The 20,352-nt window shown below is 43.6% G+C and overlaps 1 protein-coding gene across 2 annotated transcripts in view; it reads left to right on the top strand.

The window, feature by feature from the left end:
* The window catches only part of SGMS2 (sphingomyelin synthase 2), a 66,493-nt gene that overhangs the window by 32,840 nt on the left and 13,301 nt on the right, over positions 1-20,352 (top strand). For both annotated transcript variants that reach the window (XM_063460061.1, XM_063460062.1), the window contains exons 2-4: positions 5,632-6,252; positions 11,701-11,818; positions 17,084-17,237. In XM_063460061.1, coding sequence (XP_063316131.1) covers positions 5,798-6,252; positions 11,701-11,818; positions 17,084-17,237 — 727 coding nt within the window. In that variant the 5' untranslated portion in view covers positions 5,632-5,797. The remainder of the gene's footprint in view (positions 1-5,631; positions 6,253-11,700; positions 11,819-17,083; positions 17,238-20,352) is intronic.

Genomic DNA, 20,352 nt, shown 5'->3' with positions numbered 1-20,352 from the left:
ACACACTACATACACTGCATTCATTATACACACTCTGCACTCACTACAAACACACTATACACACTCTGCATTCATTATACACACTCTGCACTCACTACACACTTCATTCACTATACACACTCTGCATTCACTACAAACACACTACATACACTGCATTCATTATACACACTCTGCACTCACTACAAACACACTGCATTCATTATACACACTCTGCACTCACTACAAACACACTGCATTCATTATACACACCTTGCACTCACTACAAACACATTGCATTCATTATACACACTCTGCACTCACTACAAACACACTACATGTATTATACACACTGCACTCACTACAAACACACTCTGCACTCACTACAAACACACTGCATTCATTATACACACTCTGCACTCACTACAAACACACTGCATTCATTATACACATTATGCACTCACTACAAACACACTGCATTCATTATACACACTCTGCACTCACTACAAACACACTGCATTCATTATACACACTATGCACTCACTACAAACACACTGCATTCATTATACACACACTGCACTCACACAAACACACTACATTCATTATACACACTCTGCACTCACAACAAACACACTACATTCATTATACACAGTTAATAGTGAGTTTTTCTCACTTGAATCTGTCCATCATGGTTGCCTTAGTCTTCTTCTGAAGGATCCTCCTAAGCTCCTGGTGCTTCATCTGCCAGGAGCCAAAATTCGTGCTGTACTCTCACAATGCAATCACTAGTGACATCTGAGGGCATTCACAGTAGTAGCTCCTTCTCCTTTTTGTTAAGCTTTGTCAAGTGTAGGACAAATACAAAAGACAAAGTAGTCCCTATTTTGGCTTATGATTTCTTTTGACTGGGTTGGATTTTTAGCAGGGCCGGTGCCACCATTAGTCGAACTAGGCATTCGCCTAGGGCGCCGGCCTGCTGAGGGCGCCCACCGGGATACTTCCTGGTGGGCTTCCCCTGTCTTGGGCCGCAGCGCTGAGCGAGCAGCTCTAGAGCCGCCCCCCTCAGCACCAGGCTGCTCCTCCAAAGAGGAGCCCTGTCACGGTATGGCAGAGCAGGCACCTTCTTACCTTGATGACAGGTGCCTGCTATGCCATCAAATGCCGGTGACTGGAGGAGAAGGGGATGGAGCAGGCAGGCGGCGAGGGAGGCTCTTCTTGCAGCCTCGCACTCCTCCCTTGCGCGACCTTTGTGATGCCGGGAGCTGGAATATGACATCATTCCGGCCCCAGGATACTAAACAGCGGGCGGGAGGAATGAGGAGCTGCCCCACCCTGGACCCTCGGAGGTGAGTGTCTGCCTGTGTGTGTGTGTCTGTCAGTGAGTGTATGTATGTCAGTGAGTGAGTGAGTGCCTGTGTGTGTGTGTGTGTGTGTGTGTCAGTGAGTGAATGTCTGTCAGTGAGTGTCTGTGTGAGTGTGTGTGTCAGTGAGTGAGTGTATGTCTCTCAGTGAGCGTCTGTGTAAATGTGTGTGTGTGTGTGTGTGTGTGTGTGTCAGAGAGTGAATGTCTGTCAGTGAGTTTCTGTGTGTGTGGCAGTGAGTGTATGTCTGTCAGTGAGTTTGTGTATGTGTGAGAGAGTGAGTGAATGTGTGTCAGTGAGTGACTGTGTGTCAGTGTGTGTGTGCATGTCTGTCAGTGAGTGTCTGTGTGTCAGTGTGTGTGTGTGTCTGTCAGTGAGTGTATGTGTGTGTCAGTGAGTGAGTGTATCAGTGAGTGTATGTCTGTCAGTGAGTGTGTGTATGTCTGTCAGTTAGTGTCTGTGTGTGTGTGTGTATGTCTGTCAGTTAGTGTCTGTGTGTGTGTGTGTGTGTGTCAGTAAGTGAGTGTATGTGTGTCAGCGTGTGTGTGTCTGTCAGTGAGTGAGTGACATGAAGGGGCGGCAAAATGGATCTTTGCCTAGGGTTGTAGAAATCCTTGCACCGGCCCTGATTTTCAGTAAACAGTCCCAACAATCACTCCTCTCAGAACCCACCCGTCTCAATCTGATGCCTCCCAATATTGGGAGGTATGACATAGTTGGTTACAATATAAAAACCGTCTCAATAAGTGTCTGTGTCTGTGAGTGTGTATCTGTGAATCCCCTAAAGAAAGGTAATAGTGAGACAGAAAACACCTCCACCATACTACACAAGAAAACCATTGCAGTGGGTACTAATAAAAACACCGAGGGACAGAAGGAAGCATCAACATAAATGGGGAAAATGGCAATCATAAATGAAAAACAGGAAGGAAAAGTGTGAAATAAAATAAAATGTTGAAAGAGAAAAGATGATCTGAAAATGCTGGAAGGGTATTGAGATGACTGTAGCTGATAAGGGACTAGAGGAAATCCAATGAAGTACTTGTCCAAATTCAAATATTCAGTCAACCAAATATGTTGTATTTTGATGGAGTCTTCTATTTTTAGACCATTATTATTTGTATTTATTTTTTTACACAAGTGAGTTAAATTTTTCCATTTGGCCTGATAGTATGAGAGAATTAGAACATAAAACAGTAGATGATAAGAGTCAGACACCCAGTGTACGGATTAATTGCTGGGAAAATAGAAAATAAGTGGTTTCATTTCTGAACTGTACATTAGGATAATGTTCCATTAACATGGTTTGCTGTTGGGTTTAAAACCCTGGTGGGAAGTGTGGAGCCAGAAAAACAATTTGTTTTCTTGTGAAGCAGGGAATACAAAATGGTCTTCTGATGTCTTATATGCCAAATATAATTTATTGTTTTGTGTTCTATTATATGTGAAGACAGGTGTTTTGTTTTATTTGGTTTCTTAGCATTTTACTTATCACTGATCATTTATTCCTTGCTCCTCAACATCTGAGTAGCAAATATTGTGAATTAAAGGAACACTCAGCACCTCTGAGTTAAGCCCTGCAGAGCATCAGGTGATCGACGGTTTGACTACTTGCATTAGGCAAGCTCTACGGCACTCCTGGCACCAATATCATTAAAACACGCTGTAGTGATTGTTTCTTGAAGTGTTCCTTTACTGTTGGTGGAAAGTGGTCTGAATGCTTTTCTTTTTATTTTATATAAAAATAAAAAGATCGAAAGCACTACTGATCGTATTACAAGGTAACTTTTTTACTAGAACTAACATGTGCACAATCAAAATGTTTCTTGTACCGTTAATATAGCTGGGGCTATGATTTCTTGTTATACTCAAGATAATAATTGAAAAAGTTTTGTCTTTTGTGTCTTTGATGAGAGACCTCCAATATTAGACAGGGGTAATAGTTAAGTAGAGATGGGTATATGACAAAGGGTACTATAACTAATACAACTCACTGTAGTGGTTATGGTGCAAAAAATATATTAGTGCTTTACCCCAGATTTCTGTCAAGCCATTTTCAAGTGGTTTGGAAGAAAATAAAATGTCTACACACAAAATATAAGAGTCATACAGTCTCTCAAGCAATAAAGAGGTTACACTTAAACCATTGAAACCATTTCCACCTTGGAATAGTTTGATGGATTGCCACCGTTCTTAAAGCCTAACATTGCCATACAATGCTTTCTACAGATATTAATTTTTACCCACCTTGGGCGTGCCTGAAATACCCAATTCCAGACGTTAGTAAGGGTAGGTCTGGCATGTATGCAGAAAAGTAAAAAGGTGTGTGCTGAATGTTTGTGGCTTCATAGCTAAACTTTTACTGCTAAGAGTTCACATCGCAATGCAAACTTAGTCATACCGTTGCTTGGCTCAACCTCAAGTAAACTATCATACTGTACTATCTAGCCCTCTGGTATTGGTAGAAGGGTTCATGATTAAATAGCATGCAGGAAGAATAATATGAAGATATATAACTGAATAAAGATGAAGATATATATAGTTAATTGTACACCTGCATAGGGATTGCAGAGCTTGTTGAGTAATGTTCTTTTCTGTTAGCACTGGGCCTGCACCTGTAAGATTAGCAATGAACACAACAAAGCATTGTCTGTGCAGAGCATACACAGATACCTTGTGTGCTAATAGTAATAATGTATATGTCAACACCAGTGATTTTAAGGACAAGAATTAAACATCTTTTCAGCAGGCCTATGATTATAGCAGAGTAGTTGGTATAGAAGTCTTGTTCATTGCCAGCTTAGTATAAGAAAAACCGCAGCAGAAAATTAAAGGGTTAATCCATGTAGTGACCTCTGTAGTGGTTATAAGAACCCAAGCCCCGTTAATGGGGTAAACCACTGATAAACAGTTTCTCTTATCCCCTGCCAGACTTTTATCCAGCTTCTGCGGAGTTGTGGCAGCTGCGACCATCTCCATTCATTGGCTGAGAGTGCCAGCTGACTGCTCTCAGCCAATGACTGACACTCTGTGCAATGAAATTTGTGAAACTCCAGTTCTGGATTGGCTGATGACACCTCAATGATGCTGCAATTGCAATAGGTGAAGTTACACATGCAGCAGCAAGAAGTTTAACCTCCGTAAACTCATGGAAAAGCATTTGATTGGACCATTTCACTGGCTCAGAGTTCATGTACTCTTTGAGCCGGTAAGGGGGTGGATCCAAGAAGTGAGGTAAAATTTGAGAAAAACAACAAATATTTAATAATATAATAAAATATTAAGCATATAGGAAGGCAGAGATGGTTTTGCATGAAAATAGGGAGGGAGATACATTATAAGCCCATTATGTCTGTTGCCAATGCGCTCATGACAAATGTAATATTTGTACAGAATTTCAGAGGTCCAGGCTACCTAAGCCACGTGTGTCTGGGGTACGACTAGTCCCCAGCACCAAAGTGCAAATACCTCTGGATGTGCAGCATTTCAAGCAGAAACACTGCATGTATAGACTCCTACCACAGTGACCACCAAAACAGAAGTGGTCTTCGTGGTTGGAGCAACCCTTTAACCATACGCTACTCCTAACCCAGCTTTAAACCTTATACTATATTAAATGTTACGCTAATCATGACTCAGAGGGATGCCCTCTGCTGATGTCAGTACCAAGATCAGTAGAAGGATTTCACATCTCACATGTTTGATTGCAGCATGTGAGCACATGCTGCAGCTTCTCATGCTGCAGCTTCTGCTTGCTGGCTTTGCCAATCACTATGTTATTAATTCTGGGAAACAGGCACAGCATTAACGCTGATCACTGGCAGCATGGGGCATGCAGAGACCCTGGGGAGTCTCCCTCTGTGTTTGAGGGAATATTGATAATCACTACATAACTAGTTCATTTAGCCATGGTGACTTTAAATTAATTTAGAGTGCAGTTTGCAGCGTTCACTTTAAATGCTGGATACAGGTTATCTGTCAGTTTGGGACCACTAAATATGGCAGCAGCTGGCAAAGGGGAACCCCAGGTATTCACTGATACAGGGGTCTCCCTGGTGTGAGCTAATATTTACCACAGTTGTAAGTTGTAAAGCAGGGCTATCCAACCAGGCCTGCAATTCAATAGTCATTAGTATTCTCTATTATTAATTGATTTATTGAGTGGCTAATATACACTTAATCAATGATCTCTTGAATCAGTGAGTGAGATATGTACATTTGTGTTGTAAATATATATGTGTGTGACAATTGTGCTAATAATACTTTAACATATTTTGATTTATTTTTATTACAGATGGTAATGCAACAAGCAAAGAAAAAGTGACCCTGTGCTACGCTGTGGCTAGCTTCTGACCTTGGACTATTGGCTTGAAACAATTATTCTTTTGTACAGATAATTGTCTACATAAACATACTTACTTTTATATTTTGATCAAATTATAGCCAGGACTGAGGCACAAATGGATGTTATTGAGACCACAAATATTGAAGAACATACAGTATCTCAGGAAAACCAAACACCAAATGGTTTCCCAAGGTCAGTCTCATCCAATAGTGAAGATGACAAAAACGTTAAAAGCAAGTCCAAAAGTATGGCCAATGGCTTACGGAAAGGCACAAAGAAATATCCGGACTATATTCAGATTTCTATGCCAGCTGACACAAAAAACAAATATCCCTTGGAATGGTGGAAAACCGGGATTGCCTTTGTTTATGCACTCTTTAACCTGGTCCTTACCACTGTCATGATCACAGTGGTACATGAGCGAGTACCTTCAAAGGAGGTGAACCCTCCCCTTCCAGACAAGTTTTTTGACTATATTGATAGAGTGACGTGGGCATTTTCTGTATCAGAAATAAATGGAATGATTCTGGTTGGAATTTGGTTTACCCAGTGGCTCTTCCTCCGATACAAGTAAGTGCCTTGCAATGTGTTTATTATATTGTGTTTGCCCCTGTGTCTCTCTGCCCGTAAGCAGATGAAATGAAGCTTTAACAAACTGTAGATATGACCAAAAAAAAGCATTGATCAAGAGGAAGAAAATAAATTAAAACTACCTGGGTTTTCTGCAGCTGTGCAAAATACACAGTTATCGATTTTACTTCTATGGACACTTTGAGCGTGTCAGATGAAAAATTGTTACATACGCACCTACCAGTGGAGATATAGAATTTGACTTAAAGGAACATTATACTGGGGGAAATACAAACCTGTATTGCTAAGACACCAGTGCCCCTGTCACAAGTTATATCTAGGCTTCCTTCCCTCCCTCCCTTCCTTCCTTCCTTCCCTTCCTTCCTTCCTTCCCTTCCTTCCTTCCTTCCCTTCCTTCCTTCCTTCCTTCCTTCCTTCCCTTCCTTCCCTTCCTTCCTTCCCTCCTTCCCTCCTTCCTTCCTTCCTTTCCTCCTTCCTTCCTTCCCTCCTTTCTTCTCTCCTTCCCTCCTTCCTTCCCTCCTTCCCTCCCATACATGCAAATACACACCACTCGCTAAATTACCTCTATTATGCCAGTATCCGGTTCCCCTTTTGGAATTGGCAGCCATGCACCTTAGACTATGCATTATGACCCTTCTTCCTCAGCGGTGCTTGGTCCCAGTCTGCTCAAGTATATGAGCACGGTCATAAACTGCATTTCCATACTCATTAATCTTCACCTTCATTTCTGCCGTTTCTCCTTATGGGAATACTCTGGTTAAATCTCAAGCATTGGCTAATGAGCTCAGAATCAACATCTTTGACAAACATCACCCTATTTTTGTTATCTTGTTTTCTGTTTAACCATAAGTCATGATTTCTACAAACTACCAGATGACATCGGCTATGTACTCCCTTTTACCTGACTACTCTTCCAAAATGCTTTGTAAACATCACCAATAATGTCTTCATGTCTTCTTACTTTATTGTTTTGTATTTGTTATTGTTTCTGAATGTATACTTCTGCAACAATGACATTTAAATTATGAAGATATACCATAAATAAAGAATAATAAAATGTTTTACAAGACCACTGCACCCAGACCACTTCATTGAGATAAAGTGGTCTGGGTGATTTCAGTGGTCTTTTTTTTTTTCAAGTGTGCTTGATGTCTGTAAAGGGCATTTGTTTGACTGGTATGATTTCATATTGAGCGTTAAGAATATACAAGTGTGAATGCTGTAGTTTTGTTTTGGAGTACAGGTCATTCACTTTCCTATTGCTTAATACATTTGTGTCAAATATTAGTATCAAATTAAAGAACCATCCACTTATGAACATGCCTGTATCATCCATAGAACATCCATAGTGCACAATGGATTCAGATTAGCGTGCCAGCCTTATTGTGTTTTATCTTGCACTGTTGATATTAGAGTAAATTTATGCCTCAGAAATATGAACTCAATGTATTTAGCTTGGCCTAGAGGTAGTGCCTAATTTCAGGAAGAAATTCCTTATCAACCATGAGCCATGGCAACTTTTGTGATTATCACCTTAGCTTCACAAAGTCAAGGAATCCCACTTGGACAGTCCATGAAATTCGGAACGTGCTCGGTAAGCTGTACATTTGCCATATACTCCATCTCCTAAGGAGAACAGAAGGAGCACACTGTAATGAGGATCCATTTCTGAGCTTATGACAAGGGAACACAGTTACCACAAATATGGTATCATCCAAGTTCATTTGATATAAAAACTTTATGTTCTCTCATTAAAGCCCTACCAGAATAGGAACCTTCATCTAAAGTATCGTATTAGAGGTGAACATGGTCAGGAACACCATATTTCCCACTGATAGAGCGATTAGCAGCATCGTAATTTGCACAAAGACCAAAGTGTGTTTGATAAACTTATACTTAGAATATTAACACAATCTCTTGACTGATGTTGACCTTTAAATAAATACTACAAGCACCATAACCACCACAGCCTACATACAAAGACACATACATACAGACACACACACACACACACACACACAAAGACAGGCATACAGACAGACACACACGCAGACAGACATACACATAGACACACATATACACACACATACATACACAGACACATACACACATACAGACAGACAGACACACATACATGCAAGGAGTGCATTGGTGCCCTCCAAGAGTAAATAGGCAAACTGTTTAAGAACAACTTATCCCACCTGGCTCTTGTTGCAGCCTGATATGGTGCAGGAAACACCTGCAAGAACCTTTTATTAACGCCACTGAGCGAAACCCTGCCACACGAGTCCGTCTCATTGACTAAGAGCATTAGTTGAGTACTCTTAGCCAGTGAATGAGGTTCTTAACAGCTAGGCTTAGCTCAGTCGCATGACTTTCCAGAAACAGAAGGAGGTAGCAGTGGACACCCAGCGGGATCATGGTAAGTTGACATACTATTCTTAAACTTTTTGACTGCTTACTCTAGGAGGGAGCCAGGACACACATGGCCCCATTACAACTACAGTGGCCTTATCTTTCTCTAAGTAGTTTTTGTGGAGTTTTTTCTTTTTTTTTACGTTTTAAAGTTTACAAATTACATATATGTGCTGTAATTGACAGGCTTATGTCTATTTCCCTGGCATCTTACTTTCCTATGTTCATTGCACACATTATAGTGTATACATAATTCCATCAGCATAGGAACTGGGGAGGGCACCCCTCCCAAAGGAAATAATGTATAGGGACAGATAATGGATAAATCCCCAAGTTAAATGAGGCAAATAATACAGAGACAGTGGGAACTAGAGCAACTGAACTTACATAATGTAATATGTTGAAGCTTTATAAATGCCAGTAATAAGTTCAGTTGCTCCAGTTCCAGCTACTTCTGTAAAACAATTTATGCCTTATTTAACCCCTTAAGGACCAAACTTCTGGAATAAAATGGAATCATGACATGTCACACATGTCATGTGTCCTTAAGGGGTTAAATAGGGTCCCGCAAGCTGATAGGTCCCCTATCTGTGTTTCACTGCACACCGTTCTTTAAATCTGACGCAATCTTTACAAATCCATATGTCTTCCTTTGAATGTAAATATATTTCTATGGCATGTGCAAACTGTATGTGAGATCTCCCCAGCTCTGAGCAGTGGCGTACACACAATCCATGGGGCCCAGCTGCGAAACTGATCCATGGGCCCCCTTCCTCCTTCCCGTCCCCCTTTGCTTCCCCCTTCCCTCCCGACAGACACACACGCACAGACATACATAGACACACACACATAGACACAGACAGACAGATATATACAGACACATACATACACACAGACAGACAGACACACACACTAGACACACACACATACATACAAAGACACACACACAAAGACAGGCATACAGACATACACACACGCAGACAGATATACACATAGACACACATACGCACACATACATATAAACACACAGACACATACACACATACAGACACAGACAGACAGACACACATACATACAAAGATACATACATAAAAAAAGACAGACACATACACACAGACACATACATACAGATACACACATACATACAAACAAACAAACACACAAATATACACAATATTTAAGTCACCCTCCTGTTTCCTACCTTTTAGGTGCAGGAGGGTGACATTCCCTGTGGTCCAGTAGTGGCTCAGGCTGGTTGGAGTCAGAGTTCCCACTCTGACTCCCTCTCCTTCCTCCCGTGCGGGCTCTTTGTGATTGCTGGGAGGAGTGACGGGCAGTCATTTCCTCCCAGCAGTGATGTCATCACAGGGGGCCCGGTCGCGCTGTTAAAGTGCCCAGCGCTGACTGGGCCCCCTGAAAATCCATCTCCATCGTGTGGCCCTAACAGCATGGGCCACCGATGGACCCCTTGAACGGCGGCCCCGGAAAACATGGCGGCTGGTACCCGGTCGCAGGGGTCTGCAGGGTGGGATGGGCCCCCTGGAGTGACAGGCCTGGTCGCAGCTGCGACCCCTATATGTATGCCAGTGGCTCAGAGTGTATCCAAGCCAACACATTCTAATGCATTCATTTACAGGGTCCCAAAATTGCTTGTTTCTCTGATTTTACTGATTTCCATAATAATTTCAGTGATATCATGATATCCATAAATGGGGTAAATGAAAATAAAAAGATTTTGGTGGTTCAGCATAAGATATTTTAATATTTTAATGTTAAAGGGACACTATAGTCACCAGAACCACTACAGTAATGAATTTGGTGTCTGTGGCATGTCCCTGCAGTCTTAGCATAGTAAACCCTGTCTTTTCAGAAAAAAAGGCTGTGTTTACATTGTTTACAACCACTAGAGGTGTTTCTTGGGTCAGTGCTGCATTGTGTGCATCACCAACGTTCAGCGCATCCATGCCTGAACCATACAGATGTAATTACTCTATGTAGAGATGCTGATTGGAGTTTTGCCAATAATGCTCCCATACAGATGTAATTACTCAGTGCATCTCTATGTGGAGATGCTGATTGGAGTTTTGCCAATAATGCTTTCATGTGGAAAAGCATTGAGTTGTTTGAGATTGTCAAGATTGATGATCTCAGCCATGGAGGCGGGACCAGCCCCAGCAATACCAACATAGTGATGGAGAAGAGGTAGGTAAAATTGTTTTTTGCTCCATTCTGAGGGTGGCCAGGGACCTAAATAGGTAGTCCAACACTATAAAAATGCTCTAAACAGCAGCTTCCTCTTTGTACTCTTTTGCTGTGCTTAATAAACAAACTAAAATAGACAAAATTACAATATAGTGAAGATTTTGTGAAGTCTGTGCATGTAGCAAACACAGCCACACTTACAAACAGTGGTGGTTTGGACAAGCACGCATTTATTATTTATTGGCATTTGTATAACGACAACTTATTCCGCAGCACTTTATAAGTGTTAATAATAATAATAATAATAATACGTGTTTACCCAAATCACCCATGTTTGTGAGTGTGCATATATATGCCAGATCTAAAACCAATAGATAATACTACATATATTAAGGGACCCTAGTATAACTCTGTAAAACCACCTCTCACACTTTTCACGAGGATGTAATGTCTTCAAAATCCCCATAGGAAAGTGTGGGGAAGCCAGAGGGACACTTTAGTCTTAGAAATACAGCTTTGTATGCAGTGCTCCTATACAAAAAGTTCAAGAAAGAAAAACTTATTCTCTAGACATTTCTGTGTCTAAACTAATCCTGCTTCCATATGATTTGTTAATGTATGACTATAAGAAGGCTCTTTGTATCATTCCCTTTCTTTGTTTTTATTTTATTTTTACACCGCAAACGTCTCAATGCGTTTGTTATATATATATATATATATATATATATTTGTATTATAGCAGATGGACATAGGAATGAGTCATAAATGTCAATTTATCCTTATATGTTCTACTTCTCTCTTCTTTTTCAGGTCAATAGTGGGTCGCAGATTTTTTTTTATTGTTGGAACTTTGTATTTGTACAGATGTATTACAATGTATGTCACAACTTTACCCGTGCCTGGACTGCATTTCGAATGTGCACCAAAGGTAAGTGTCCTTATCCTGAAATTACTCTGTTCTATATGCAGGGCCGTCTTTAACGCGGGGCAAACTGGGCAGCTGCCCCGGGCCCAGTTGCTCCTGGGGGGCCCAGAGCACCTGCTCCGTGGGCCCCGCGATTTCCGCAGCCCCTATGGACCGGGCGGTGCGGCTGCACAGAGCCGCACCGGCCCGCACACTGAGGAGGCTCCCCAGGTGGCTCATGCACTTAAACAGCGCGACCGGGCCCCTTCCTGCTCGGCAGCCGGCTGGGAGGAAGTGACGTTATTTCCTCCCACCGGAGATAATAGCCGCGCGGGAGGAGAAAGGCAGGGAGGGGAGTTCCAGAGGAGGACTCCCATCTGCCTCAGCCTACCACTGGACCAGGGAAACCACCCTCCAGGAAAAGGAGGGTGGCTAAATGTATGTCAGTAGGTCTGTGTGTGTGTGTGTGTGTGTCAGTTTGTGTGTGTCAGTATGTCTGTGTGTGTGTATGTCAGTATGTCAGTATGTCTGTGTGTGTGTCAGTATGTCTGTGTGTGTGTATGTAAGTATGTCTGCCAGTGTATGTGTCTGTGTTTGTCAGTAGGCCTGTGTGTGTGTCAGTATGTATATGTGTGTATGTATGTCTGTGTGTGTGTCAGTATGTCTGCCAGGATATATTTGTGTGTCAGTATTTATCTGTGAATGTTTTAATGTCTGTCTGTGTGTATGTGCCAGTACATCTGTCTGTGTGTATCTCAGTATGCCAGTGTGTATGTCAGTATGCCTGTGTGTGTGTCAGCATGTCTGTGTGTGTGTGTGTCAGCATGTCTGTGTGTGTGTGTGTGTCAGCATGTCTGTGTGTGTGTGTGTGTCAGTACGTCTGTCAGTGTCTGTGTGTGTCAGTGTATCTGTCAGCGTCTGTGTAATGTATGTATGTATGTGTGTGTGTCAGTATGTCTGCCAGTATATATTTGTGTGTCAGTGACTGTGTGTGTCAGTATGTATCTGTGAATATTTTAACGTCTGTCTGTGTATGTGCCAGTACGTCTGTCAGTGTGATTGTGGGTTGGGCGTAATTGAGGGGTGAGGAGGTGGGAGTGGCAGGGCCCTGGGGGCCCAAGAAAATGCATTGCCCAGGGTCCTAATCATATTATAGACGGCCCTATCTATATGAAACATGTGTTACCAGACTTGCATGTGAGAAGCATTCATAGTATCAAAGGTGAAAAGTGTACAAAAGGATCAGTGCTTAAAAACTTAAATAAAGGCAGCACACCTAAAGGATAGGGCTCCCTCACAGGAGCCTTATCTTATAGTCTACTTATAGTATCAAAGGTGGTCCAAAGCATGTTCCTAATAGGTAATTTGCTGAAGAACAATTCTTCAGTATTCATGAATCTTGGGTACCTGTGAGCATGTTGATGTTTACTTGGATTTATCTTCGTCTTTAAGAATATTCCTTAACCCTAAGCCAACCATATTACCTATTTTTAATCTTTATTTTCCTAGGTCCTGGGCGCCGCCATCTTTGTGTGGGTAGATGAAGTCCCTGTGGGACACATCATTTGCCCACACTAGATAGCGCTGTGAAATTCCCGCAGATGCCCAGTTAAACACTTGGGCATTCCCTTACGGGAATTTCGTCCATTCATTCATCAGAAAAACAAATTAATGAATAGAAATTTCAGACGAACAAACAAACTGAATATCGGTGTTCGTTCAGTTTATTACAAGGAGGGAGCTACCAGTGCACAGCACCCTCCTTGTAAAATGTAACAATAGAAGCAGCAGGGAGAAGTGCTCCCTGCCACTTCCTAAGCCCCCCCCCCCCCGTCCTCCCTCACTCTATGGGGGTCAATATGACCCCCATATTAGCACAAGGGAGATTATTGACCCCCATATTAGCATAAATGAAATCTCCTGAATGCCCCTACTCCTATGCTGCGCGTAGGGTCATGTCTGTGGCTGCTCACTGTTGTAAAATAAGAACGTCCCCCTCCTTCCAACAAGTAGCCCCATGTTGGGGCATCTATTAACTAGCTGAGGGGACGTGTCCCCCCAACCCCCACCGTGCTCCGCGAGTGGGGCTAGGCTGAGTAATTTTATACAGCGTGGCAAAATTCCAAAAAAAAATTCCCATGCTGTGTAAAATGACTTGGAACACTCAATCAAAGTGATGTGACTGGTAAATGTAGAGACTTACCTGTCAGAGCACTCTCATTGGTTGGCTTAAACCAACCAATCAGAGCGCTCTGAGCCAAATTGCAGGGCGTGGGAGCAGATATGAAGCTGTAGAAGAGGAACATCAGACTTCTGTGTCCCCTGTCTACAGGATAAGGTAGCGCGGGCCCAGACTGTGTGTGTGTGTGTGTGTGTGTATATATATCGGTGTATGTGTATGTGTATATATATATATATATATATATATATATATATATATATATATATATATATATATATATATATATATATATATATATATATATGCATATGCATAGGTGGCCCCAGGGCCAGATTAAGAGCCCAGTGGGCCTGGTGCTGACAATTATTAGGGGCCTAAGTACCGAATCTTATCGACCAAAAACACTAAAACAGTCATACCTCTCAAGCATTGTGTATCTGGTGGAGATGTTGCCGGAGGGAAACACATAGGATTCTCTTAAAATATGCTTATCTCTCTCTAATACATGCTTTCACTTTTTAAATAAATCCATACTCCCTAACAGCAGTGTCCAGTGAAGCAGGAAGTCAATGGGCGGTGTAAAAGGGTGGACCACTGACGCGCAGCACGTAACCAGAACTTCAGAAAGGGACGAACATGCCCAAAACGGAGGCATGTCTGCCCAAAGAATTGGAAGGCTAGCCTGGCATGAATGCATGACAGGCTGCCTGCCAATCATGCATGCTGGCCAACAGATACCTGAGTTTGACATAAATGCGTCTAATGATGCGCTCGCTCCATGCTTTCTAAAGACTGTCCACTAGCACTCACATGTCCACTTGTCTCCTTACCTTCTTACTAGCAGGTAGAAGCTCCTGGTATACAGTTTGAGACAAAGAAGAGGTGGGTGTAGTGAGTGTAGAAGGAAGGGAAAATGCCACAGTGTTGGAGACCAAAGTCAGCATTACCTTAAGTAATTTAATTTCCGCTCGTCCACACAAGTTTTGTTTTCATATATCCCTCTTAAGTTTCCATACTTAAGCAAGAGTATGTGAAGAGTAGTTAGGGTTGCCTCCTTACTTGGAAAAAAAAAATACAGGCCTTATTAATTTGCATAACGAATTATGCATGCATTACATCACATGATGTAAATCACAAGGAGTGACATAAGAGAAAATTCTGTAAACTCACCAAAAAACTACTTACAGTATGATTCTGTTGAATAGATGGATTGCTCCCAGTGTCTCCCTGTCTCGCAGTTTCACCATGTCACCAAGTGTTCCCTAGTGTCTGTGTCCCCATGTCTCCCAGTGTCCCTATGTCACTAGGGGACACAGACATTTGGGGACACTGAGACTATGTATCAATGTCCCTATGTATCCCAGTGTCTGGGTCCCATGTCACTAGGGGGCACAGAGACATGGGGAGACTGATACACTAGGGACACTGGTAGACACATGGGGACACAGACACTGGGAGACATGGGGACACTGAGACACTAGGGACACTGGGAGACATGGGAACACTGAGACACGAGGGACACTGAAACACTGGGAGACATGGGGACACTGAGACACTTGTGGACATTATGTCCCTAGTGTCCACAAGTGTCTCAGTGTACCCATGTGTGTCTGTTTCCCCAAGTGTCTGTGTCCCCATGTCTCCCAGAATCCCCTAGTGTCTGTGTCCCCATGTGTGTCTGTCCCCATGTCTCAGTGTCCCCTAGTGTCTCAGTGTCCCCATGTCTCCCTGCAACCTTTCCCCCATCCTTCACTTCCCTGAGCTGTGGGCTGTCTCTGCAGGCTGGGAGCTGCTGTCTTGACTCTCTGTGCTGTGTAGCTGCTCCCCTGCAGATCAGCGAGTAGAGAGATGCAGGTATATGCTGTAACTTCCTATCCCTGCCTCTCTCCACACACACAGTGACCCCTACTGGCCGGTGCTAGTATTGCAGAGTAATCTGTTTATACTGAGAAAAATACCGGCATTTGTATTGCCGGTAATACTGCAATATCGGCACCGACAGGGCAGCCTCAAATACATACCAGCCAGGGGGCAACCCTAAGAGTAGTGTGTTAAAAAAAAAAAATTTTTTTTTTTTTTAACCCCTTAAGGACCAAACTTCTGGAATAAAAGGGAATCATGACATGTCACATATGTCATGTGTCCTTAAGGGGTTAAATCAATGGGCCCCCTATGTTAATCCGGCCCTGGGTGGCCTAAGCCACCACAGCAGGCACTTTACAGTGTACAGGGGCAGCAAAATGCCACCCCTGTAAAAGTGCCGCCTGGGGCGAATGGACGGGCCGGCCCTGGTGACAACACATGTACGCAAGAGTAACAATAACAGGCAAAAGTTAAGAACCGGATAATCACCTAACACAATGCACTCTCAGGCTATGGCAGACCATTATAGGGCTCTACCTGTTTGTAGTTTTTCTGACTCTCTGCAGCCAGGTTGTGGATTAACGCAGCTCAGTCACTGCTGTTGGGGCTGACCTGTGCGCACATTTTTATAACTAAGGCTTTCTGGTGTAAGGGGTGTAGCTAAGGCTTATGGTGCAAAATTCCGCTAAACAGTTTTTTTGTTTTTTTTTGTGCAAAAACTATAAAGGTTAGAGCATGCAAAAAAACAGCATATTAATTTGGATTGGAGGCAGGAGTGTGCTTGAAGTGTCCTTTTAAACAACTGTTTTTTCATCCGTCCTTAATTATTCTCAACAGTCCAATAATTAGGTATTTTCTGTTCTGTTCCATATTACAAACCATAGGTGTGCATTACATGGCAGAAATAAATGTACTGCCAGCTGACCAGAGCCAGCAAGGCTTCATAGTAATCAGAGATTGCAACTCTCAAAGTTGAATTACTGTTAAGTGTCTCATGGGGACTCATATAACACAATGTATGATCTATTGTGGTGAGAACAGTGTCAATATTAGTGTCAGGTTGTTACAAGAGGTCTGTGGTGGCCACACAGCCTCCAGGCTGCAAGTTGGTAGAATGATTATTATTCCATCCATGTGGGTGTAAACATTATCACATCTTATTTTCATGGATATGTAATGTATTACCATTTTTTTTAAATGTCATTCTGTTCACAGTTTGTTTAGTAATCTTCTTTTTGTTGCAGCTAAATGGCGATTCATATGCTAAAGCACAGAGGGTACTCAGGTTAATAACAGGCGGTGGCCTTACCATCACAGGATCTCACATCTTGTGCGGAGACTTCTTGTACAGTGGCCATACAGTCATGCTCACGCTCACTTACTTGTTTATCAAAGAATGTAAGTGCTACATGTATTAATGTATAAATGTTATTGTAAATGAAAGCAAAAATACTCTGGGTATTTGTTCAAATAATTATAAAAGAACATGGACCTGAAATTGTTCAAAAATAGGCCTAAATATTTAAAGAGAAAAAAAAAGAGCAGACCACTTTAAGCTACCCAACATGAGCTTAGAACCTCTTGTTAGTAATCCCATGTACTATTCTACCAGCAGGTAAATATAGAGGTAGAGGTGGTGAGACACATGGAGGGGTAGAGGGGATGAGACACATGGAGGGGCAGAGGGGATGAGACACATGGAGGGGCAGAGGGGATGAGACACATGGAGGGGCAGAGGGGATGAGACACATGGAGGGGCAGAGGGGATGAGACACATGGAGGGGCAGAGGGGATGAGACACATGGAGGGGCAGAGGGGATGAGACACATGGAGGGGCAGAGGGGATGAGACACATGGAGGGGCAGAGGGGATGAGACACATGGAGGGGCAGAGGGGATGAGACACATGGAGGGGCAGAGGGGATGAGACACATGGAGGGGCAGAGGGGATGAGACACATGGAGGGGCAGAGGGGATGAGACACATGGAGGGGCAGAGGGGATGAGACACATGGAGGGGCAGAGGGGATGAGACACATGGAGGGGCAGAGGGGATGAGACACATGGAGGGGCAGAGGGGATGAGACACATGGAGGGGCAGAGGGGATGAGACACATGGAGGGGCAGAGGGGATGAGACACATGGAGGGGCAGAGGGGATGAGACACATGGAGGGGCAGAGGGGATGAGACACATGGAGGGGCAGAGGGGATGAGACACATGGAGGGGCAGAGGGGATGAGACACATGGAGGGGCAGAGGGGATGAGACACATGGAGGGGCAGAGGGGATGAGACACATGGAGGGGCAGAGGGGATGAGACACATGGAGGGGCAGAGGGGATGAGACACATGGAGGGGCAGAGGGGATGAGACACATGGAGGGGCAGAGGGGATGAGACACATGGAGGGGCAGAGGGGATGAGACACATGGAGGGGCAGAGGGGATGAGACACATGGAGGGGCAGAGGGGATGAGACACATGGAGGGGCAGAGGGGATGAGACACATGGAGGGGCAGAGGGGATGAGACACATGGAGGGGCAGAGGGGATGAGACACATGGAGGGGCAGAGGGGATGAGACACATGGAGGGGCAGAGGGGATGAGACACATGGAGGGGCAGAGGGGATGAGACACATGGAGGGGCAGAGGGGATGAGACACATGGAGGGGCAGAGGGGATGAGACACATGGAGGGGCAGAGGGGATGAGACACATGGAGGGGCAGAGGGGATGAGACACATGGAGGGGCAGAGGGGATGAGACACATGGAGGGGCAGAGGGGATGAGACACATGGAGGGGTAGGGGGGGGATGAGACACATGGAGGGGTAGGGGGGGGATGAGACACATGGAGGGGTAGGGGGGGGATGAGACACAATGGGGGGGCTGGGGGTGCCCACGGCAGTTTTTGCCCGGTGGTTTCTAGTTACGCATCTGATTGATTATATTTTAGCAGATTTGGTGTCCATCCTGGTTTGTTTGTATATTATTGTATTTGACTCTTAGATTAGTGTCTGCCTACGTTTGCACCCTGTTGATTTAATTTGATTTATATATAGTGTTTACCTCCTTATACAAATTGTTGTTGTGAATGTGTGACTGCACATGCCATATGTGGGAATTAAGAAAGATGAAGTGGCTGAGAGAGAAAATATAGGGACCTCTCTAGATAGAGATGAATGGGAACATTGGGGGCCATAAAGTATCAATCGGTATGGTTCTTCAGGAACTATAAAACAAAATGTTATGAGGTGGTTTGTAACACCTGTCAAGTTATTTCATTTGGCGAACATCCACTCCAGTTTGTAGTAGCAAGGCGGTGATCTGTTCTATCAGATGTGGTGGGTGTGTGTGAAAGTAAGCTGATTTGGGAAAGTAACCGCGCCACTGTTTTTTGGAGGGGCCTGTTTGCCAGCCTCCTGCCCTGTGACTATGGTCCTGTGGTGAACTTTGGGCTAAAAACATGGTTCGTTCCTTTTTCCCTGCTATGGTGCAGTATATGGGTGTAGCGGAGAGGTAGTACAATCCACAGTATCTCCGCTGGGTAACAGGAACAGCATAAAATAATGCAGGCAAATAAATACAGCATACAATTATCCCGGTAGCGTTGTAAGAATCCTTCCTTCCCAAGAACTAGACGACACATAGGCTGGGAGTCAACTGAGCTTTTAATCACAGGCCACAGTATTTATGGGATTCTCCATGCAAGGGGTTTCCCTACTGACATTACAGGGGTTGTACAGTAGGGGACTACATGGGGAACTTAACAACCTGGACATTTCTCCCATCATGCACTGCTGTACGAGAGGGATACTCCCACTAGAATATACAGTTAAGTGGATTATCCCTCCGTACAGCAGAACCAATATTTTACATGAAAATGTATAACTTCAATATTATTCATCATATTTAAACAAATGGACGTTCGGTAAATAGCTGGGGTCTGAGCGCACATTTCGTGAAAGTACCGCTCAGATCCCAGCATAAATAACTGAACGCCGCACAAAATAAACATTACTTTCAAGTTACATGCAAACTACCGATTGACCTTAGGGAAACACATTACCGAAGAACCGGGGCTCCCGAACGACTTGGAAGTCCAGCGGTATTCATGCTGTCGAGTAGCCGATTTTAGTTCCAGGCGCTCAACGACCAAATACCGCTGAGCTAACAAAGGATCCAAGATGGCCGACCGCCACGTGGTCGGTAGCCGAACGGCGGCCACCCTGAATCTCTCTAATTACCGATTGCAACAATGTTGCAATCCTTAATGGGAGCCACACAACCTCCTGTGTGTGGTCTCCCTTCGGTAGTTTTTTTGTTTCACGAACAGTGTTGAAATTCACTATTCGTGAAACTAATGTATGAATGCTGGTGGCTTTCATGCCACCAGCATACGAACGCTATTGTTCGCATGTAATATACTATGCAGGAATACACTTGGTTCTTAAAGCTATAGGTACACATTTAAGAAAATACAGTTATAAGTGGCTAGTTTTGCCACAATGGGGCTTGT

Source organism: Pelobates fuscus, chromosome 6 (genome assembly GCF_036172605.1).
Source record: "Pelobates fuscus isolate aPelFus1 chromosome 6, aPelFus1.pri, whole genome shotgun sequence".
Taxonomy (NCBI): domain Eukaryota; kingdom Metazoa; phylum Chordata; class Amphibia; order Anura; family Pelobatidae; genus Pelobates; species Pelobates fuscus.
This window is presented reverse-complemented; position numbering and strand designations above follow the sequence as displayed.